Here is an 18,570-nt window from a genome sequence, read left to right as displayed (position 1 = left end):
TATAATCACTCTTTCATGATTTATGTATATGAACTTTGTATTTTTTGTATGCCCTCTGGGCCCAAATTGGAAATAACGTGAAAGATAGTGTACATGTATTTATTATATACCCATCAGTGTATCGTTCTCTGATACTGTGCATTTCACAGCGTGTGATCCGGTTTTCCGGATCACCACACTGTGGTTTTCTGATTCCGTATCAGTATCCTCTGAAACTGATGCCGTCACAATGACGTCACAATGCATCAACGCAACGTTATTTGTGGAACATATTGAATGTGCTACACGGGCAGATGAAAACAAGCGGTATTCTCGCGAGATTATACTTACTTGGGTGAAACGTCACCAATAGATAATATATTTCCGGAATAATTGTTGGCGTATAATACGCCATATTCAAATTCGAAAAATTAATCTTAATAAAATATTTTCTAATAGATATAAAATATCTTACATATCCAATTACATGACAAATTTGGCTAGGTACATTTGGAATGAAATTACACGGTATTTTTAGTAGGCTTCATATCAGAGACATATATTATTTTAGGGCTAATATTGACTATAAATCAAAATTATTTTTTTTTCAATACAATATGCAAGAAAGTTGCCAGAAATTTTACTGAACTTCCATTTTTGTTGCACATAAGAATCTTAAGAGCATCAGACAGACAGATGGCGTGGGGTTTTTTTTCTGAAGGGGGGGGGGGGGGGGGGGTAGCAGAGGATAACTCGCGGTCGTCTAAAATTCTTGACTATCAAACGAAAATAAAAAGGGGTCCAAAAAATCCATAACAGATGTTCTCTATTCCAAACTTCAACACCATACATGTAAAGAAGGGGGCGGATTCATCCTACCATGCAATGTAAGGGGGGGGGGGGGTGTCAGCCAGTATATCATAATTCGCAAGGGATGATAATTTACTATGCTTGTGAATATAATGGAAAATTCAACTTTATCAAAGTTAAAAGTATCCCGTCTCTGATTTAAAGCGCATGAGAGTAAAGGATATCAAATTGGAATGGGACGGTGGTAAAACGGATTTCTTTTAGATCCAGTGGTACGGTATGTATTAATATCTCACCAGAGCTCATAGAATGTAGAACTGACTTCATAATGACTTATGAAGGTGATCGGTGGGGAAATAACATATTCTGGTGATATTACTGGTTCTACAGGTATATATTTTGTAGACAGTGGAGGGGTGGTGGTGTGTACACAACATCTGTACACGTACACTACCCACTTCACGTGTCTGTGCATTATGCAAGCACTAGTGTTTGCAAACCTTTATAAGATACATGAAAGACTGCATTGAAGATAATGGCAAGGATGTCACTTAGGATCAACAAGCTCCACTTTTAATTTGGTGTCTGTGCATCAAATAAAGTATTTCTCATCTCCCACAAAATCTTTAAAGAAGAACACTATAACAAGAGATGGGAGATGTCTCTCATTATTCCATGGAAATAATTGTCATTAACACTATATTCTTTTAGCCCCTTAACTGGCCCTGTGAAATGCAGAACCACATGACCTCTACCCTTGCCCTTGGTGACTAGGTATACAGACTGTTGAATAGCAGTTGACCTTTGCTGTTCACTACAACAACCTTTTTCAAGACCACCAATTCTTTTAACACAACTTCCAAGAAATGCAATAAAATGGGAAAGTCTAACAGATTGAAAAACACAAGAGTCAATGTACTATAATCATGATTTTATGCTTGTTTATAAGGAACTCCTTGAAAGAAATTAAAAATATTTTTAATATTTATGATCAAGATTCCTTATAGCCAATATTCTTTCAAGCTTAACAAGGTTATTATGATGTGCATTGAAAATAGTTATTCTTAAAGGGGCATTAGCTGCCATTTTGATACCAAAAAATTAATTAAATGAAATTTGCTCCATATCATACATGTATATTTCAGTGATAACACCAGTATTTAATTATTTCAAACACCTTTTAACCCCAAAACAGGCACATTAATGTGTATGAATATCACATGAATTTTGGTAATTAAATGATTATTGTCTTGCAAGACAATAATTCGTCCTTATGTATTTCTATACACTAAAAGTGACAATCTATTGTCGTTTTATTAGGTTTCTCATGTTTTTGTACAAAATAAATATTCTTATTAGGCATTAATATATATTCTTATTGAGAGATTTTGAATAAAAAGGTTGCCATCACTTTCCCAGCTAATGCCCCTTTGACAAACTACATAGCATATCATAATTAACTTGCTGTTAATGAATATGTAACTCTTAAATTAGGTTAAGAGAATTTGATACCAAAGTGCAGAATATTATATTGTAAAATGTACAAAGGTGCAGCCTTGAAATTTATTAAACATAACAATAACATGATTTCACAAAGTGTATTAATCAGTAATGGACAGTATCACTTATACCCTTCATAAATGTATTTTAACATAATGCATTTAGTACTACTGTGTGCTGGATTATTTTTCAACCCCATGTAAATAATGAATTACATTCAAGGGCAACAACTCTTCTAGACACATAGTCTGTTCTGAACACAATCTCTTCCATAGTCATAAGATATACATCATCATTTAAACTAATGTGTTAACATGTGCATACCATAGGAAAAGATTTCACACACATACATCATAACCTATTATCCAATGTGGAGATGTACATGGACTCCAAAGTTTAGATATTGTATGTCTAAAAATATGTTCATTTGAAATATTAATAAGTACAAATGTACAATGTCAGCTACAATATGAGATGAGGATTTTTTTCAAGTTTTTCATAGCAAAATCATGATGGTATGTAAATCTATCCAAATACATAAGAGTCTTAGTACAGTTTCCAGCACATCCATTCATATTCCTGGTCATCCTATCTCTAACAATCTAGACATTACTTAGTTCTCTCCATGCCAAAAACACATAGGACCGAGACTCTCTCCAATCCACTCTGTTCTATTGCTACCATCTTGATCTCATTCAAGTTTCTCCATTCTGCAATCTTTCTTTCTGCTTCTACTGTTCCTCTCCAGGTTGTTTTCGGTCTCTTAAATGCCCTCTTCCCTTCTGGTGTCCAACCCAACGCCATCTCACTGTCATTGTCACCTCCCCTCCATAGCACGTGTCCTATATAGTTCCATCACCGTCTCCTCAGCTCATTGTTTATTGCATTGATGTCAGTCCTGGCTGCCACTTCCTGTTTTCCATAATTTTCTGCTACTTTATCCCCAGTATCCTCTGCAAGCATCTGATATGGTAAGCATCTATTGACTTTTCACCTATTCACCTTCCAAGACATGGAAATGCAAAATTTCTGAAAAAATAAATGCAAATATACCCTATGATAAATTTTAAATACATGCGTCTTAAACAGTACAAGAGGCCAAAGAGCCACATCGCTCAACGGAGTCACCTTGGCCCTGTCATTGTACAGCTGTTGTGATTTTAAAAAGATTTCAGTCTTTATTCCTATGAAAAATGTTGATCCCATATTGTGGCCCCAGCCTACATGAGCCCCAAAGGATCACAACATTACTGAAAATGAATTCACATTACACAGAAATGCCCCAACACCGCCTCAACACCAATATGATCGACAAGATCTTGCTGTTCTGGATAAGACCAAGGTCACAAGGTAATTAATCATGGTACATGCATGATACAAAAGATCTTGACATAAGAAATCTATATACAAAATATGAAAGCTCTGTCTTAAATAGTTGAGATATTGAATAGGTCAGATTTTTATCAAAAGTAGGTCAAACTTCCAGGTCAAAGTCACAAGATCGAACACTGTTGCATCACATGAAAGAACTTTTCGTAAAAAATGTATATACAAAATATAAAAGCCCTAGCTTAAATAGTTCAAGAAATATTTTTAAAAAAGATTTTTCCTATATACTTGTATGTAAAACCTTTATCCCCTATTGTGGCCCACCCTACCCTCGGGGCCATGATTTTAACAAAATTGAATCTGCACTATGTCAGAGAGCTGTCATGTAAATTTGAACTTTTCTAGCCCAGTGGTTCTTACGGAGATTTTTAAATGCCACCCCCCCCCCCCCACCCCCCGGCCTATTTTTACATTTTTGTAAGTAAGTAAGTAAGTAATTTTTATTTAAAGTCGGAACTATATACAGGTAACAATAAACATGAGCTAAGAGCTCTTTAACCGACTATATAGCATTAAAAAAACACAAAGCACTAATGATATATAATTGCATGCATAGATATAAAAACAGAAATTTGAAATAAAACAGGATGCATACATGTATACAGACATCACAAGTCATGCATATATATACACAGGGACTAGCTATATTAAGATTATCGCCCCTTTGAAGGGGGCATAGTCTTTCATTTCAACAAACTTGAATCCCCTTAACCCATGGATGATCTATGCCAAGTTTGATTGAATTTGGCCCAGTGGTTCCGGAGAAGATGAAAATGTGAAAAGTTTACAGACAGATGGCAGATACAAAGTGATTAAAATAGCTTACTTGAGCTTTCAGCTCAGGTGAGCTAACAATATATCTTTTAAGATGTTTCAGCATATATATATATCTTTTATTAATAATAACTTCTTACCCTGTCCCTTTTCTTTTCAGTGGAATGAAATCTGGGTTGTAAGATGGTAGATACATTTTTATCCATTCTTCAGCTTTCTGGAAATGTCATTTTGGAGTTTCAGACAGGCTTTGTTTCCTGAAATAAACTTTAATTTAAAATTTTTTTTATTTAGAATTTCTGACTTAATTTTGAACTACATGTATTTGGAATAAGTAAATACTTGTAATGTTCAAGGGACATTATATGGAACGAGCACGCAGGATTTTAATATCATTTATATGTACTTATTGAATTTAATCTGGGTAAATCTACAGTTCACGCTTGCCTTTTATTAATTATATTGCATCAAAATTATTTGCCTGCATCATTAAAATTGCATGTGATGCACGTTATACTTATAAATTACACCTTCTTTGAAAAGTAACAGTCAAATGTCATAGTAAAAAAAAGATAATATGGTAGATCCATGAAAGTAGGTTCAAAGTAGCTATAATCATCTCCATTATGATAGGATAAACTTCCTGAAGCTGGAATATTACAAAATTTTACTTATTAGATTTAGAGTTTGATACAATCTTTTTAATAGATAAAAAACACCCTAGACATTTGTTCCTTACATTTATATTTCCTAGTACCTTAATTTGCTAATTAATACATGCAAAGGTAGCAGTATGTTTACTACATTCTTTGGTTGTGTGGCACTAGCATCTATTGTTTTCAAGATAAAAGATCTCCAACACCAGGGACTGAATCTTCAATTTATGCCATAAAGTAGTACATGTAGTTAGGAGAAACAAGTAATGTATAAATTCACTTAATTAAAGAAAAAGTAATTAGTTAGTATGATCTATCTCTGAATACCATAGAGGCATAGCAGGGTTGGACGGTTAAAACCGCCCCCGGTTTTAACCAGTGGTTTTAACTGTCCCGGTCAATACTCCCCAAGTGGTCAATAATGGTCAATTGTGATTTAAACTGTCCATTTTCCTATTTTTGTACATTTCTTGCAAAGATAAAGATAAATTAAGTCTTTTCATTATATGGATCAATTGTTGATTAATATTTTTCATTAGATAATCAAATGTAATTTCATAAGTTTAATATATTTGGTTTGCTAAAACTGACCGAAATATCTTCAGTACCTACCAGAGGGTCACAGTTCTATAACATAGCTTGATTATTGGAGACAGACCTCTTAATACATGTACCTGGACATATTAAGAATAAAAGGTAGCTGGACATTACCTGAGCCCAGGAAGCAGAGTGGACAGGTGTTAATAAGCATAGGCTGGGACCAGAGATGACCAGTGTACCTGTTATTGTTATGAAAACATCACTAACCCACTCTCAAATGTTTATTCAACAGTTAAAATGAAGATTGATGAAACAATACTTATACTAAGGTAGTTCTTGTTAAATTAAGGAATTTGAACAGAAACTTTTACATCTCCCCAATATTCAACAGTCATTTGTACATTATTTATGTAATATTATGACTTATAAGTATATTATATATACCAAACAATTTTCAATTGACCAGTATTAACCAGTTTCAACCAGTATTGACCACCGGCCTCATATCGACCACTTTTTTGCCAACCCTGCCCCGGGCATAGACATATAACAGATATGTTATCCGTTATATGTCTATGTGAATACATACTGCAACTTTGCATTCTGAACAATTAAACATACACATTATATAATTATACAAGTCCATAGTGCTCTTTTTCCAGCCAATTGTGCATTTACTAGTTCTGGTATACATGTTATAACTGATGAATTTGATTACATCCCTCGGGCCCCCCATTTTCATCTTAACACTTTAGCTCCCCTCTACCCCCCCCCCCCCCCCCCCCCCCCCCCCCCCCCCCCTGATGTCCACTCCCCCAAATCAATGTCTACTTTCCGATTATTTGTTGGGGGTTGGACGAAAATACAATGATCAATCATTTCGATGTAATGGAATTGTGAAACCAGTAGGATAATTTGGTTCAGACAGTGAGTTTTGCATTTCATTCATGCATAGAATAGCCCTACTTACCTGATCTCACCTCTGATATGTCCAGGGATCTATGTTTGCCCTACTTTCAGTTTTCTATTCTTCATGGGATTTATGCGATTAATCGTTGTACATTATTTTCACTGGTCTACATAACGGTAAGAACTAAATAAAGAAGTTTTTCCTTCAACGTATCCGCTTCGTTTGTTTATTGCCGCCATTGCGCACTAGCATTCCGGATAAATACTAACTACCGGATACGTCTCTTTCATTTCGCTCATTTCCGCGCGAGACCATGGGTTGTTTTCATCTGCCCGTGTAGCACATTCGAAAATATTGACCGTGTCACAAAACAAAACTACGTACACAAAACATAATTTCATGGTATGTCTGTGTATTTGATAATTTGGATTACATTTATCATCTTATAAATGTGGATTTAAAATGCAGAAGGGGGTATATAATAAATTTATCATTACTACAGTAACTTGATCCGAAGAGTTGGATCACGTCTCGTTGACAGGCGCGGATCATCAGATCAAACTCGACGCTTCGCGTCTCGTGTGATCTGATGATCCGCGCCTGTCAACTCGACGTGATCAGACTCTTTGGATCAAGTTACTGTAGTAATAATATATATTTATATATCTACTCACTCGATAGCTACATATCAAATGACTATTCCTAAGTCAAGACATTGTAAAGAAAAGAAACTACATTTAACACAAATTTCATGCAGACCCCCCCCCCCCTCCTCTCAATCAGTCAACTGTGATGAAACGTAAATTGATCTGTAAATATGTATTAGTATATCACAGACTCTGGACTTCTGTATGAGTTTTGATGTCTCAACTATATCTTTTCGTCAGTTTTCTTTTTTATAGATGTGTTGCTGTGTTTTACATAAATCAACATGTCGCAAGCCACGCCTATTGTCTCCGTTTACACTTCGTCAAATGAGGTAGGATATGATAAATGGGGTACTTGTGGAGATACCCTCTTTTTGTGATTAAGATAAGAATGACAGCGGTTTGGGCGAGACTTCATTTCTCTAGTAACACGGATTAATTATCCGTTGAAATTTATCATTTAGTTTATTAAAATAAAAACCCATCCAATTTTTTAAATTTATCAAACATCTATATTAAATGAGTGTGGACTTCCATATTTGTGGACAAGAGAATTTCTATACAATACATTTTGGGTGAAACAGGAAGTTAAAAAAATATTGATTGACAAATTTATTCAAGAGTGGAGGAGTGATATTTATCTTTCTTCAAAATATTTAAATCACAGACTTTTCAAAGATTCCCTGATATTCGAAAATTAGTTCACCATTTTACCTCGAAAATACACACTAATTTTAAACTACCTACTGAGTGTGGAAGAAAATGCTCCTAGAAGACGACGTTTATGCAATCTGATTAAAATAAGATCTTTGATCCGCTCCGTTATTGTTATGTCGCAACAAAAATAACGGAGCGGATCAACGGAGCGGATCAAAGATCTTATTTTAATCAGATTGACGTTTGTGTTATTTATGTAATCAAAACTAAGTAGGAGAGGAATATCTCTATACAATTTTTGAGTGTGCACAGCATAATGTAACAATGGCCTGAAAATATATATTTATATAATTCCCAGAAAATTTAACGAAGAATCCAAATATCATAAAATTCCACAAACTATTTACATAAAAAAAAAAAATCTTGCACTGCTTAAAAATTTATGTAAATTTCTATTTGTTGTAAAGAAAAATGTGGACCTTGCGTAGCTTTAACATTTTCATCACGATTAAACTTGGTCTCGTGGCAATGTTCATTTGCTTAATTAATCTTTTTCTACTTTATACATATTATTATAAAAATTTAAACCCGTATGTGTTATATATTTTCCAACCTGCTCTCTGTAACGTTTGACTATACATTCATGAGAATAAAGCATTGATTTGGTTTTGACTCAGTAACCGTGGATAAAACGAGTGATCAAAGAGTGGCGGGGGCGGGGACCAGACTATAACCGTGGATAGCCGCGGTGACAAATCAAATGCTATCATATTATCAATTAAATATCTAAATAATTTTTTGTACCAAATTCGTGTTCATGCCCGTTTCCATCTTCGCTAGCCAAAGGTTTACGATCCGCTCCGCTTCTCTACAAACGTTTGTAGAGAAGCGGAGCGGATCGTAAATCTTGGCTAGCGAAGATGGCCCGTTTGATCCATTGTACATAGAAGAGTTCGAAAAACTATCCGGAAAATTTGATAAGTTTATACATATTGCTGGGACCATGCCCGGTCTTGATATTTCAATTGCATCGCTTTTTACATTTTCTTGAATTTCAGTATTCAACATGTCAACGATCATCTGCAAACGAAGAACTCTTCATCGTCACATCCAACAACTCCTCATTCGCGTCCTCAGCCTCGAGTTCTTTCTGTTACGGACAACCTCCCCTCCAGTATTCTGTGCAATCAAGCAAAATCCGATATTTTCGCTTCAAATTACAATTACTTGAGTCACAACCATTTAATCGTAACTACTTGACCACTTCGCATTATATTGCTGTCACCATATGATCTTCCCATGTGCTTGAATACAAAGTTATAAAATCTATAATCGAATATTTTTCGACAATCAGGCGGATATTACTTCTTGATACCAGGAAATATAATTTCGACCTCTCGCAAATAGATGCAGAAAATCTTACGAACCTAAATGCAAATATTGGTATGCTTTAAATTAGTAGATCTCCCACAATAATAAAGATATAGAGAGAACTATATAGCTAGACAGAGTACACGGATTAAATCTGTCAACCATGAGATTAAGTTTCACATTTTTGTTAGCGAAAGTGAAACCCAATATGTGTATCTATTCATTTGATCAACACAAATCAAATTTCCAAATGCCTAAATACATGTATAGACATTGCAGAGAAATATCTCGAAAAATATCCCAAGAAAAAGATCGAAAAATTTGCCTAAAAATTTGACAGAAAAAAAAAAATCATTGAAATGTGACATTTAAACTTGATCCGTAAACATGCAGTAGTGAAAACGACATACAAAAAAATCAAAGTATGGTGAAATTTTTAAATGTCGAAAAGTGGGTCTTGATAATGGTTACAAATGTAAATGATGTGGCTTTATATTTAGCAGATATTTTGCACAAGTTGCATTGAAGAAATCAATGACCTTTATCCTGTGACTCAGTGGAGGATTGTGGTTGACAACAGTCACAAGGATCCTGGTATTATTCTAACAGGAACCTAAAGTTAAATCCACAGAGTGCGATAGCACGGAACATTTCATTATCAACACATGAACTATTCTACATTAATTCAGGATGTTTCAAACAGATATAAGAACCGATTACAGGCCATCAAGTTGTTTACCTGCAGTGACAGGTGCTTCATCCTGTTCCACAATCCCATTATCTGATACACTCATAGCACGTCTATCTCAGCGAAAATTGAAAATAACAATAATCAGATTCAAATTTAATTCATATGCCTCAATGATACCTTATGAAACACAATTACATAGCTAGAGCTGCCAATGTCTATATACATATCATGTCATCAATATAACATACATATACATCAATGTTACAAGTACACAATGTGTAACGTAAAACAAGAGTTTGAGTGATTCAGAATCAAAAGCCATAGCACTTGAATACACTGCAAATATAATATGCACTGTACATTCCTCTAATCCTCCATTATTTTGACTCTAAATGGTACCACTACAACCGACTAGCCTCCAATTTCCATGAATTATCCAAAATCTTAGAATCAACATTTCACAAATCAATATCTTTTTGCTAATCTGCCATTAGTGGCCATCTTCTCCGGATTCACAGAATTTTTTTCTTCCCCCTCCCTGGACCCCTGCCTCTGCCCCGCCCCCTTCCCCGTTTGGCTGGTTTCTTGTTTCTTCCCATACATTTGGAGCAGTACCAGTTTTCATCTTCCGCTGGTTCCTCCTTCACTCCAACACATGGCCTGTAATCAACAATTGTGTAAATTACAGTCACTGAGTCAGTCATAAAAAAGCTTTCAGTTAGACATGTTTTACATGAAGGTGAAATATCTCATTTTGTACATAATATTATGGTAAGAAATCTTGTATTTCAGTCACAACATGCCAAACATTGGCACCAGTCCTCGCAGACTGTCACAATATTAGACACTAACAAATGTTAGATATTGACCAATGGTGCCAGTCGTCACAACATGGTACCAGTCATCACAACATCAGATACTGACCAATGGTACTAGTTATTACAAAATTAGATACTGACCAATGGTACTAGTTATTACAAAATTAGATACGACCAATCACATTAGATATTGACCAATGGTACTAGTTATTACAAAATCAGATATTGACCAATGGTACTAGTTATTACAAAATTAGATACTGACCAATGGTACCAGTCATCACAAATGTCACATCCAATCATCGGACTTCCATCGTCAGGCATCTTACATGCAGGGCAAATCCACACCTTCTGTCCAGATTCATCCTACAATAGACAACATAGCAAACTTCATACATACAGCATTTTACACTGCATACAAAAAAACATCTCAAACTACAAATATATATATATAATTTTGTCAATTTCATTTTCTCAATTACATGTATATAGATGATAGTAAACACTTTTTAAAGCCAAAAAACGAATGACTTAGAGTGGGAAAAGGTATGCATTTCATTGTGCAGTCTAGTATGATGTTATTCTACAGTTCACTACCATCTAGCAGGGAGGGGGTATAGTAAGCCATTAATTTACCTTCCACTGTCATCTAATAAGATATTTTAGACATGAATTTCATTTTGAAAATACCTGGGGGGCATGAACTGTGATGCTTCACGCCAGCATACTTCGTGAAGCACATTAGCACTTCATGAAAAGTATACTGGCGTGAAGCTTTGCTGTCCATGTATTTTCAAAAATGAAATTTGTTTTTTTCTATTTACATTTTACTTTAAATTCTGTCGAAATGATCCCAGTCATTAAAATAGTTCAAGATTCATACGCACATTGTTCACACTCATGAGGAAATAGCTTTCATTTCAGTTTGTAAAGATATCTGAGGTAAAACCATTGGAAATGTAGAAATATTAATCTATATTTCCCTGAAGTCCATCATATATTAGTCAATTTTCCAGCATAGTCTAATAAGATATCAATTTATATTTCTCTGCAAGCTAATACTGTATCATATCAATCGGAGTTTTAGTGTGGTCTAGTCGACAAAAAACTTACAATGAAAGTGGTGACCGTTTCTGCGATGACAGTCCTCTGAACTCCTGCTTTGACAGAGCTGATACCAGGCATACTGGGAGGTGGCATGGGCGGAATAATCTCACTCTTAATTGTACGGGGGGTGGAGGAGGGGCTCGGAGAAGGAGAGGGGCTCCTGGAGGCAATGTGACTAGGCGTTGATGGTTTCGTGTTTGATGGTGAAACAGAGGCTCTGAATGGACTAGGAGAAGGGGATGGAGGGGCTGAAGGATGGGGGGAGGTGGATTGCCCAGGAGATGGGCTTCGCACTGGAGACTGAGAATTAGACTTTGATCTCATGTAAGAAGTGACAGATTCTGCTGCAGGGGATGGGGATCGAAGTGGAGAGTTTGAAGGGGATGGAGTGAATGTTTTCCGAGTAGATGCTGGAGAAGGAGTAAACCTTTGCAGCTCTTCTTCATCTTTCATGACCTCGGTCTCATGATCCGAGTCAGGTTCAAAGTCTGTCTCAGGGGTTGGGGGCTTTGGTGTGGGAGTAGGGACTTTTGGTGGTGGTGGGGTGGGCGATTTTCTTGGAGGAGGGGGAGTGGGTATTTTCCTGGGAGGGGGTGTTGGAGTTTTCCTGGGAGGGGGTGTTGGAGTCTTGATGAAGGGAGTAAAAAGACCCGGGGGTGAGGGTTTTCTGGGTGGGGGAGGAGTGGGAGATTTAGAAGGAGAGGATGAAAATGGGGTGTGTTGTCTGGAGATTGGCAACAAGGGCTGATCTATACTCTCCTGTTTGATGGGTAGGTGGGGTGAGGGGGCTGGGGCTGGTGTCTCCTTTTTCTTTTCTCTGTCTTTCTTCTTTTCCTTTTTTCTTTCCTTCTCCCCATTTCTTGGAGTTGATCCGCCAAAGGACTGTGGTGAGATGGAATCCCGATCAGATTTGGGAGGCAGTGCTTTTATAACTCTAAAAAGTAAAAGAAAATGATTTTATGACACTGCTTTAACAGAAAATATTTTCAAAGAATTTGTATTTGAAAATAAAACAAAAGTTACATCTGCAGTCAAACCTGTATAATACGATATGAACTGGGAGATAAATATTTTGTCAGAATACACAGTGTGTTGGAAAAGACAGTGTAAAAACAATGAAAACATGTAATTAGGAATGAAAATAAGGGTCGAAATGTCCAGTGAAATGGATTGCTCAGGTGTCAGATTAGCAGGTGTCGGATAATGCAGTTTCCACTGAGAATCTTAGACAGGGCAGACCATTCATCAGGGATCCCACCAAGGAAATGCCTTGTAACAGTCATAATTGTAAAACTCCATCGCATATTGCTGTGTAAATGTCAGTTCACCTTAAGTCATATGCACAGGGAAACTTTGTTATCTAGCACTTGGCTGGACTCGCAAAAATCTTTGAGATTTATATATCCAAGTCTTTGAGATATTGAAGTTGAGGTTCGAAGTCCAAAGTAAAGATTAAAATAATGACGGTCCAGTTTCATATGAATATGTACACATTTTGATATACACCTAGTATTTGTTACTAGATTATTTCAGAATAAAATATACTTTTTCTGTTTATTTTTTGCATATTCATTATTCCATTAATAAACTGGGTTTAACTATTTAATTTATTTTCAATTCATCTATCTATTAATTTTAGTCATTGATTGATTTATCACCTATTTAAAAGATTTCATTAATCCATTTTCTGTCCTGTCTATCACATACGTTTTTCTTCTTCATGAAATTGCAACTTGTAGCTTTCAATAGTAGGAAACGTACTATGCATGGGAACAAAATTGTACCCCCCTTTTCCTATTTCTTCAACCAATAAAGATCATTAATGCTGAGATCACAATATTCAAATGGAATTTAGAGCCACTGTGTTAATCTAATGTAGAAAGTGCATAATTATATAGAGTATCATATTTCATATAAATCTTACTTTTAAAGCTGAGCCAAATAATATACATTGTAAGTAACTAAATGATTGTGTGGCAATATATTAAAATTGTTTACGAAGAATTCCATCAAACTGATTTGAACATGCATCAATATGATAGTATTAACTACATGTAGCCTATGGATACACATACTCTTGTGAATAAGATTAAACATCTGTTTAACAGTGTTGGTGTTCAATGTGTTGCTCGTATCTAATCTTCGATGTCACTGTTCCTTTAACATTGTCCGGATAACAATTAGTGGGTTAACTTTTTCATGAAATGAGAAGCATTAAGCATTTTTGTAAAATAGAAATTTCATAAATATCAACCACTAATTACAACTTTAAATTGTTTGTTTTAATTTCCAAAAGGTTTTCAATATCAATAATTCAATATTCTACATGTTAGTCTCACGCTTTCCACATGTTTTGTTTTGTTTGTTTGGTTTTTTTTGTTTTTTTTTTTACATGTACTGTAATGATCTTATGCTTTTCAAACAGTACAAAAATGATACTGAACTTACACACATTTCAGAGCCTGTATCAAAACTCTAAAAACAGTCCTTAATCATATGGCATTTATCATTACCGTCATATGTACCAAATTTCATGTGATTCCATAAGAACATTCTTCAAATCAGATAGAATTTAAAATCTAAAGTTCCATAACTCCAAAATAACAAAATAGCAACAAATTTTTTTTTTTCATTACTGCAGTTCACAACATTTAAAGGAGGACTGGCACTTACAAAAATTTACAAGGACAAAGTGAAATCTGAAATGCTTACAAAAACTACTAGTTTCTTTTTTATTCTAGAGATATATTTCATAAACTAAAAGTCCAAGAGATACACTTTTGAAATTTTCCCCCCAAGCTATACACTTAAATGACAAGAAATTTTCAGAGAAATTTAAATGATGAGAGTATTAATTAGAATAATAAACAAATAAATAATTATCAAGAGAACTGAAATCATATTGAGTTCATAGTCTTGCATCATTACACAAAATAAAAGCCTTGCCAATAAAACTGGAGCTACAGTATCGCTGAAGATTACACTTCTCTGAGAGTTTAAGGTGACTTACAACTTCAGTTCAGGCCGGGGTGAGTTCTGAGCACTGTCGTTGGTCGGTGACATATAATTCACAGTGGTAGACGATGGAGAACTGCCAATTCTGATCTTCAGTTTGGACACGGTGGGGATGTAATCCGGCTGTAAGATAGGGTCAAAAACAAGAGTTACCATAAGACACTTAAAGACAGCATAGCTAGTCAGGAAGCATGTCTCTGCTTATTCTATCCCATTTAGTTCAAAAGGTATTTAAGCAAATTTAAGTTATTATAAGAAGGTCAAAATTCATGGTAACTAATGGAAGACCTGGCCTTAAAACCATAAACTGAGAATAAACTTAAGTCTAAATTTCAAATCCAACTAACTTTTGAAATAATTTTCACGAACAAATAATTTTCAGCATAGGTTTTTATTTGATTTATCTTTATGAAATGACAGTTTTTTTTAAACATCTGTGCTAGATAAATCTGAAGATATAAGAAATCAAAATTTTGACCTAAGCCTATTCTCAGTTTATGGAATTGAGGCCAGGTCATGAGGTATCTATATGTGAAATATCAAAACCTTATCCATCTTGGTTCAAAGATTATAGTTTTTGAAAAGTCAAAGTCCTTTTAGCTCGGTAAACGCACACTAAACAGCACTTCTGTGTTAATCATGTAAAATTTTACTTTCTTAAATACTGTACTTTGGTACAAGGAGGCTGATCTTCTGATAAGTTTGAGAACAACATTACCTCTTTACTTTTCTCTTTCTTTTTCTCTCTTTCTCGGTCTTTATCTTTGTTTTTCTTCTTCTTTTCCTTATCTCTTTTCTTTTCTTTCCTTTTCTCCTTGTGTTCCTGTAACATTTTTGTGTTTTCTATGTCAGTCATACTTTTTTTTAAGAAAACAATTTGTTTGGTTTTTTCTTTACATTATAATTTCTCAGCATTCTGTCTTGGACATTTTTCAGTGTTAATATAACTTTTTTGATGGCAATTCAATGTTCATATCACAGAAATTATTCACGTGTATGTCATTAACAATATGAAAATGACCCACAGTACTTTTTATGTACCTAACACCCGAATTCCTGTCTCCAGTATTTGATATTTTGACATTCTTAACGTAAGCATGCAGGTCAATTCCAGTCCCTGCTCACACCTACCTAACACCAGAATTCTTGTCTCCAGTATTTGATATTTTGACATTCTTAACGTAAGCATGCAGGTCAATTCCAGTCCCTGCTCACACCTACCTAACACCAGAGTTCTTGTCTCCAGTATTTGATATTTTGACATTCTTAACATAATCATGCAGGTCAATTCCAGTCCCTGCTCACACCTACCTTGGATCTCTCTTTGTCTTTGCTTTTTTCTTTGGCTTTTTCACCCTCCTTATTTTCCATTTCTTTATCTACGAATTCCACACTAAACATTTTCTGTGGTGACTGAACAGCCTCATTCTTGATCTGCTCTGCAGGCTTGGGGGGACTCTCTGGAAAGTCATACACATTAGGGGGCCCAGCCACCTCCTCCTGGGGCTCCGTCTTGATCCCCTCACCGACAGAGTCCTTCCCTTTCAGCTTATCTTTTAGTTTGTCCTTCACTTCTTCACCTGACTGCTCTTCCTTCTGCTTCAGTGCCCTCTCTTTTTTCTTTTTCTTCTTTTGATCTGAAATGTCAAACAACGGTCCACTTTCCTCTATCATCTCCTTCTTCACCGTCACAGAGGACGGAGCATCACTGCTGTCCTCAATGGCTGGATTGGTGTCCTCCTGATTTGATTCAGCCAGTTCTGTGACTTTCTCTGCCTTGATTTCTTTCTCCTTCAAAGCATCCCCTTCTGTATTCCCTTCCCTTGACCTCTGTAACACAGCCTCAATACATAAGTCAATGTTCCTTTCCCTCACCCGCTTCTTCTCTGGACTTAGAGGTGGCCTTCCTCTTCCTCTTGCTGATTTATGAGCCTGAGTTGGCTCTTTACTTTTACTAAGGTCAAGAGGTACATCTACATCCATCGTCTCCTTCTTCTCCACATTCTCCTTTGGAGCAGACACGGGGGGTGGTTTCCTAGACAAGTCCAATACATCACTGGCAAACATTTCCTCCATCGTAGACAACACAGGTTTATTTTTAATATGATCCTTCTTTTTGTCAGGATTTTTGAGCAGACTCTTATCCTTAGGAGGCCTGCCTCGTCCTCGCGAACTACCTGGTGACCGGGCTGGACTTTTGCCCTGAGCAGGCGACTTTGATGTTCTAGGCGATTTTGACCTTGATCGAGGACGACCCACTTTCTTTCTCTTCGGGGGAACTTGTGTTGAAGGACTTGGTGCTGAGATTTTATCCTGTGCTGAGGCTGGAGTAGATTTTGGCAACGGTTCAGAGTCCGATACCTCGTCTATTTCTTGTTGCCGAGGAACTTTCTCACTCCTTCCATCCGGATAAATCATTATTTCCTCCACCGTCTGCACCTTTTCTTTTCCTGCTGTCTCTGCTTTCAGAAGTTCCTCATTTTCTGTTGCTTTTTCGGTCCGATTAACTGGAGTAGAAGGCCTTGTGTCCGCCTTATCTTTCCTCGAGTTTTTAGCAACAGAAGGTTTATCATGGCTAGCTTTCTTGAATCCTTGAGGTGGGGTCCTGGCATCAGGTAACTTCCCTCCTTTAGTTGGGGTGAGGTCTCCCGTATGTGTGATAGCAATGCTCTTCATCTCATACTGGGAGTGCATGGCTTCCTCTGGCAGAGCTGCATTAGTCAACCTTAAACAGTATGCACAGTAAATTATTAAATTGTACCCTGAAATCAGTTATCTTTCTGGCAACCAGTTATTTAGCATGGACATAAATTCAGATATTCTTGATTTAGTGTTTCTAATTTTCATGGTTTGAAGTTTTTAATTGCTTGAAGTATGAAATGATTGAAATTTACATATGGAGCAACTGCCAGAGAGCATTAATTTAAGGTGAACACGTCAATTTCAATCTCAGTGCAGTCAACCATGTACAGGCCAGCAATAAAAATGTTGAATGTCTTGTTTGGTCAGCAGTAACACTAGACTCAGACAGGTAGAAATAGTTTGTCAGTTTCCTAAGCCATCATGATAACTAGATATCAGTTTCCTAAGCCATTACTATAACTAGATATCAGTTTCCTAAGCCATTACTGTAAGTAGATATCAGTTTCCTAAGCCATCACTGTAACTAGATATTAGTTTCCTAAGTCATCATGGTAACTAGATATCAGTTTCCTAAGCCATTACTATAACTAAATATTAGTTTCCTACGTCGTCATGGTAACTAAATATCAGTTTCGTAAGCCATTACTATAACTAGATATCAGTTTTCTAAGCCATTACAGTAACTAGATATCAGTTTCCTAAGCCATTACTATAACAAGATATCAGTTCCCTAAGCCATTACTATAACTAGATATTAGTTTCCTAAGCCATTACAGTAACTAGATATTAGTTTCCTAAGTTATTACTGTAAAGAGATATCAATCCATCAGTTTCTTAAGTAGCAGATATTTGTTGAATGTATCGATAAACTCTATCAATCATTTGATAAATACATGTAAATAAATAAATGATGATATTTGTGTTGTGAAACGGGTGGGGCAAGCACTTTTGTTGATGGAACAAGTAATTTTGTGATGGTTACCTGCCTAAGGACAAGTACTCTGAAATTCTATTTGTCTAGCTTAGATATAATGAAAACTCTTTCTAATTTCATGATTTGTAC

At 35.8% G+C, this 18,570-nt stretch overlaps 2 protein-coding genes and 1 long non-coding RNA gene across 4 annotated transcripts in view; 1 reads left to right on the top strand and 2 right to left on the bottom strand.

Moving 5' to 3' along the window:
* LOC125653515 (ADP-ribosylation factor-like protein 6) overlaps positions 1 to 18,570 on the top strand; it is a 36,027-nt gene that overhangs the window by 8,485 nt on the left and 8,972 nt on the right. The window contains exon 1 of one of the 2 annotated variants that reach the window (XM_056143758.1): positions 7,361 to 7,537. The exons of the other annotated variant lie outside the window; for it this stretch is intronic. The gene's annotated coding sequence lies outside the window, so the exon portion shown is untranslated. Of the gene's footprint in view, positions 1 to 7,360; positions 7,538 to 18,570 lie in introns of those variants that run through there. 2 annotated transcript variants of the gene reach the window in all.
* LOC125656602 (uncharacterized) overlaps positions 1 to 18,570 on the bottom strand; it is a 50,670-nt gene that overhangs the window by 25,375 nt on the left and 6,725 nt on the right. Inside the window, exons 5-11 of the mRNA XM_056145624.1 lie at positions 16,176 to 17,589; positions 15,583 to 15,687; positions 14,860 to 14,987; positions 11,856 to 12,783; positions 11,008 to 11,108; positions 10,441 to 10,584; positions 9,973 to 10,034 (exon numbers count right to left, since the gene is read on the bottom strand). Coding sequence (XP_056001599.1) covers positions 9,973 to 10,034; positions 10,441 to 10,584; positions 11,008 to 11,108; positions 11,856 to 12,783; positions 14,860 to 14,987; positions 15,583 to 15,687; positions 16,176 to 17,589 — 2,882 coding nt within the window. The remainder of the gene's footprint in view (positions 1 to 9,972; positions 10,035 to 10,440; positions 10,585 to 11,007; positions 11,109 to 11,855; positions 12,784 to 14,859; positions 14,988 to 15,582; positions 15,688 to 16,175; positions 17,590 to 18,570) is intronic.
* On the bottom strand, positions 1,752 to 6,976 carry LOC125672910 (uncharacterized). Its single transcript, XR_007369172.2, has 3 exons — positions 6,619 to 6,976; positions 4,593 to 4,709; positions 1,752 to 3,318 (listed from the first exon to the last, which is right to left on the bottom strand). It is a non-coding gene; the product is annotated as an uncharacterized LOC125672910 (long non-coding RNA).

This window comes from Ostrea edulis, chromosome 7, assembly GCF_947568905.1.
Source record: "Ostrea edulis chromosome 7, xbOstEdul1.1, whole genome shotgun sequence".
In the NCBI taxonomy this organism is placed as follows: domain Eukaryota; kingdom Metazoa; phylum Mollusca; class Bivalvia; order Ostreida; family Ostreidae; genus Ostrea; species Ostrea edulis.
The sequence above is the reverse complement of the archived record's forward strand: the minus strand, read 5'-3'. Positions and strand labels throughout refer to the sequence as shown.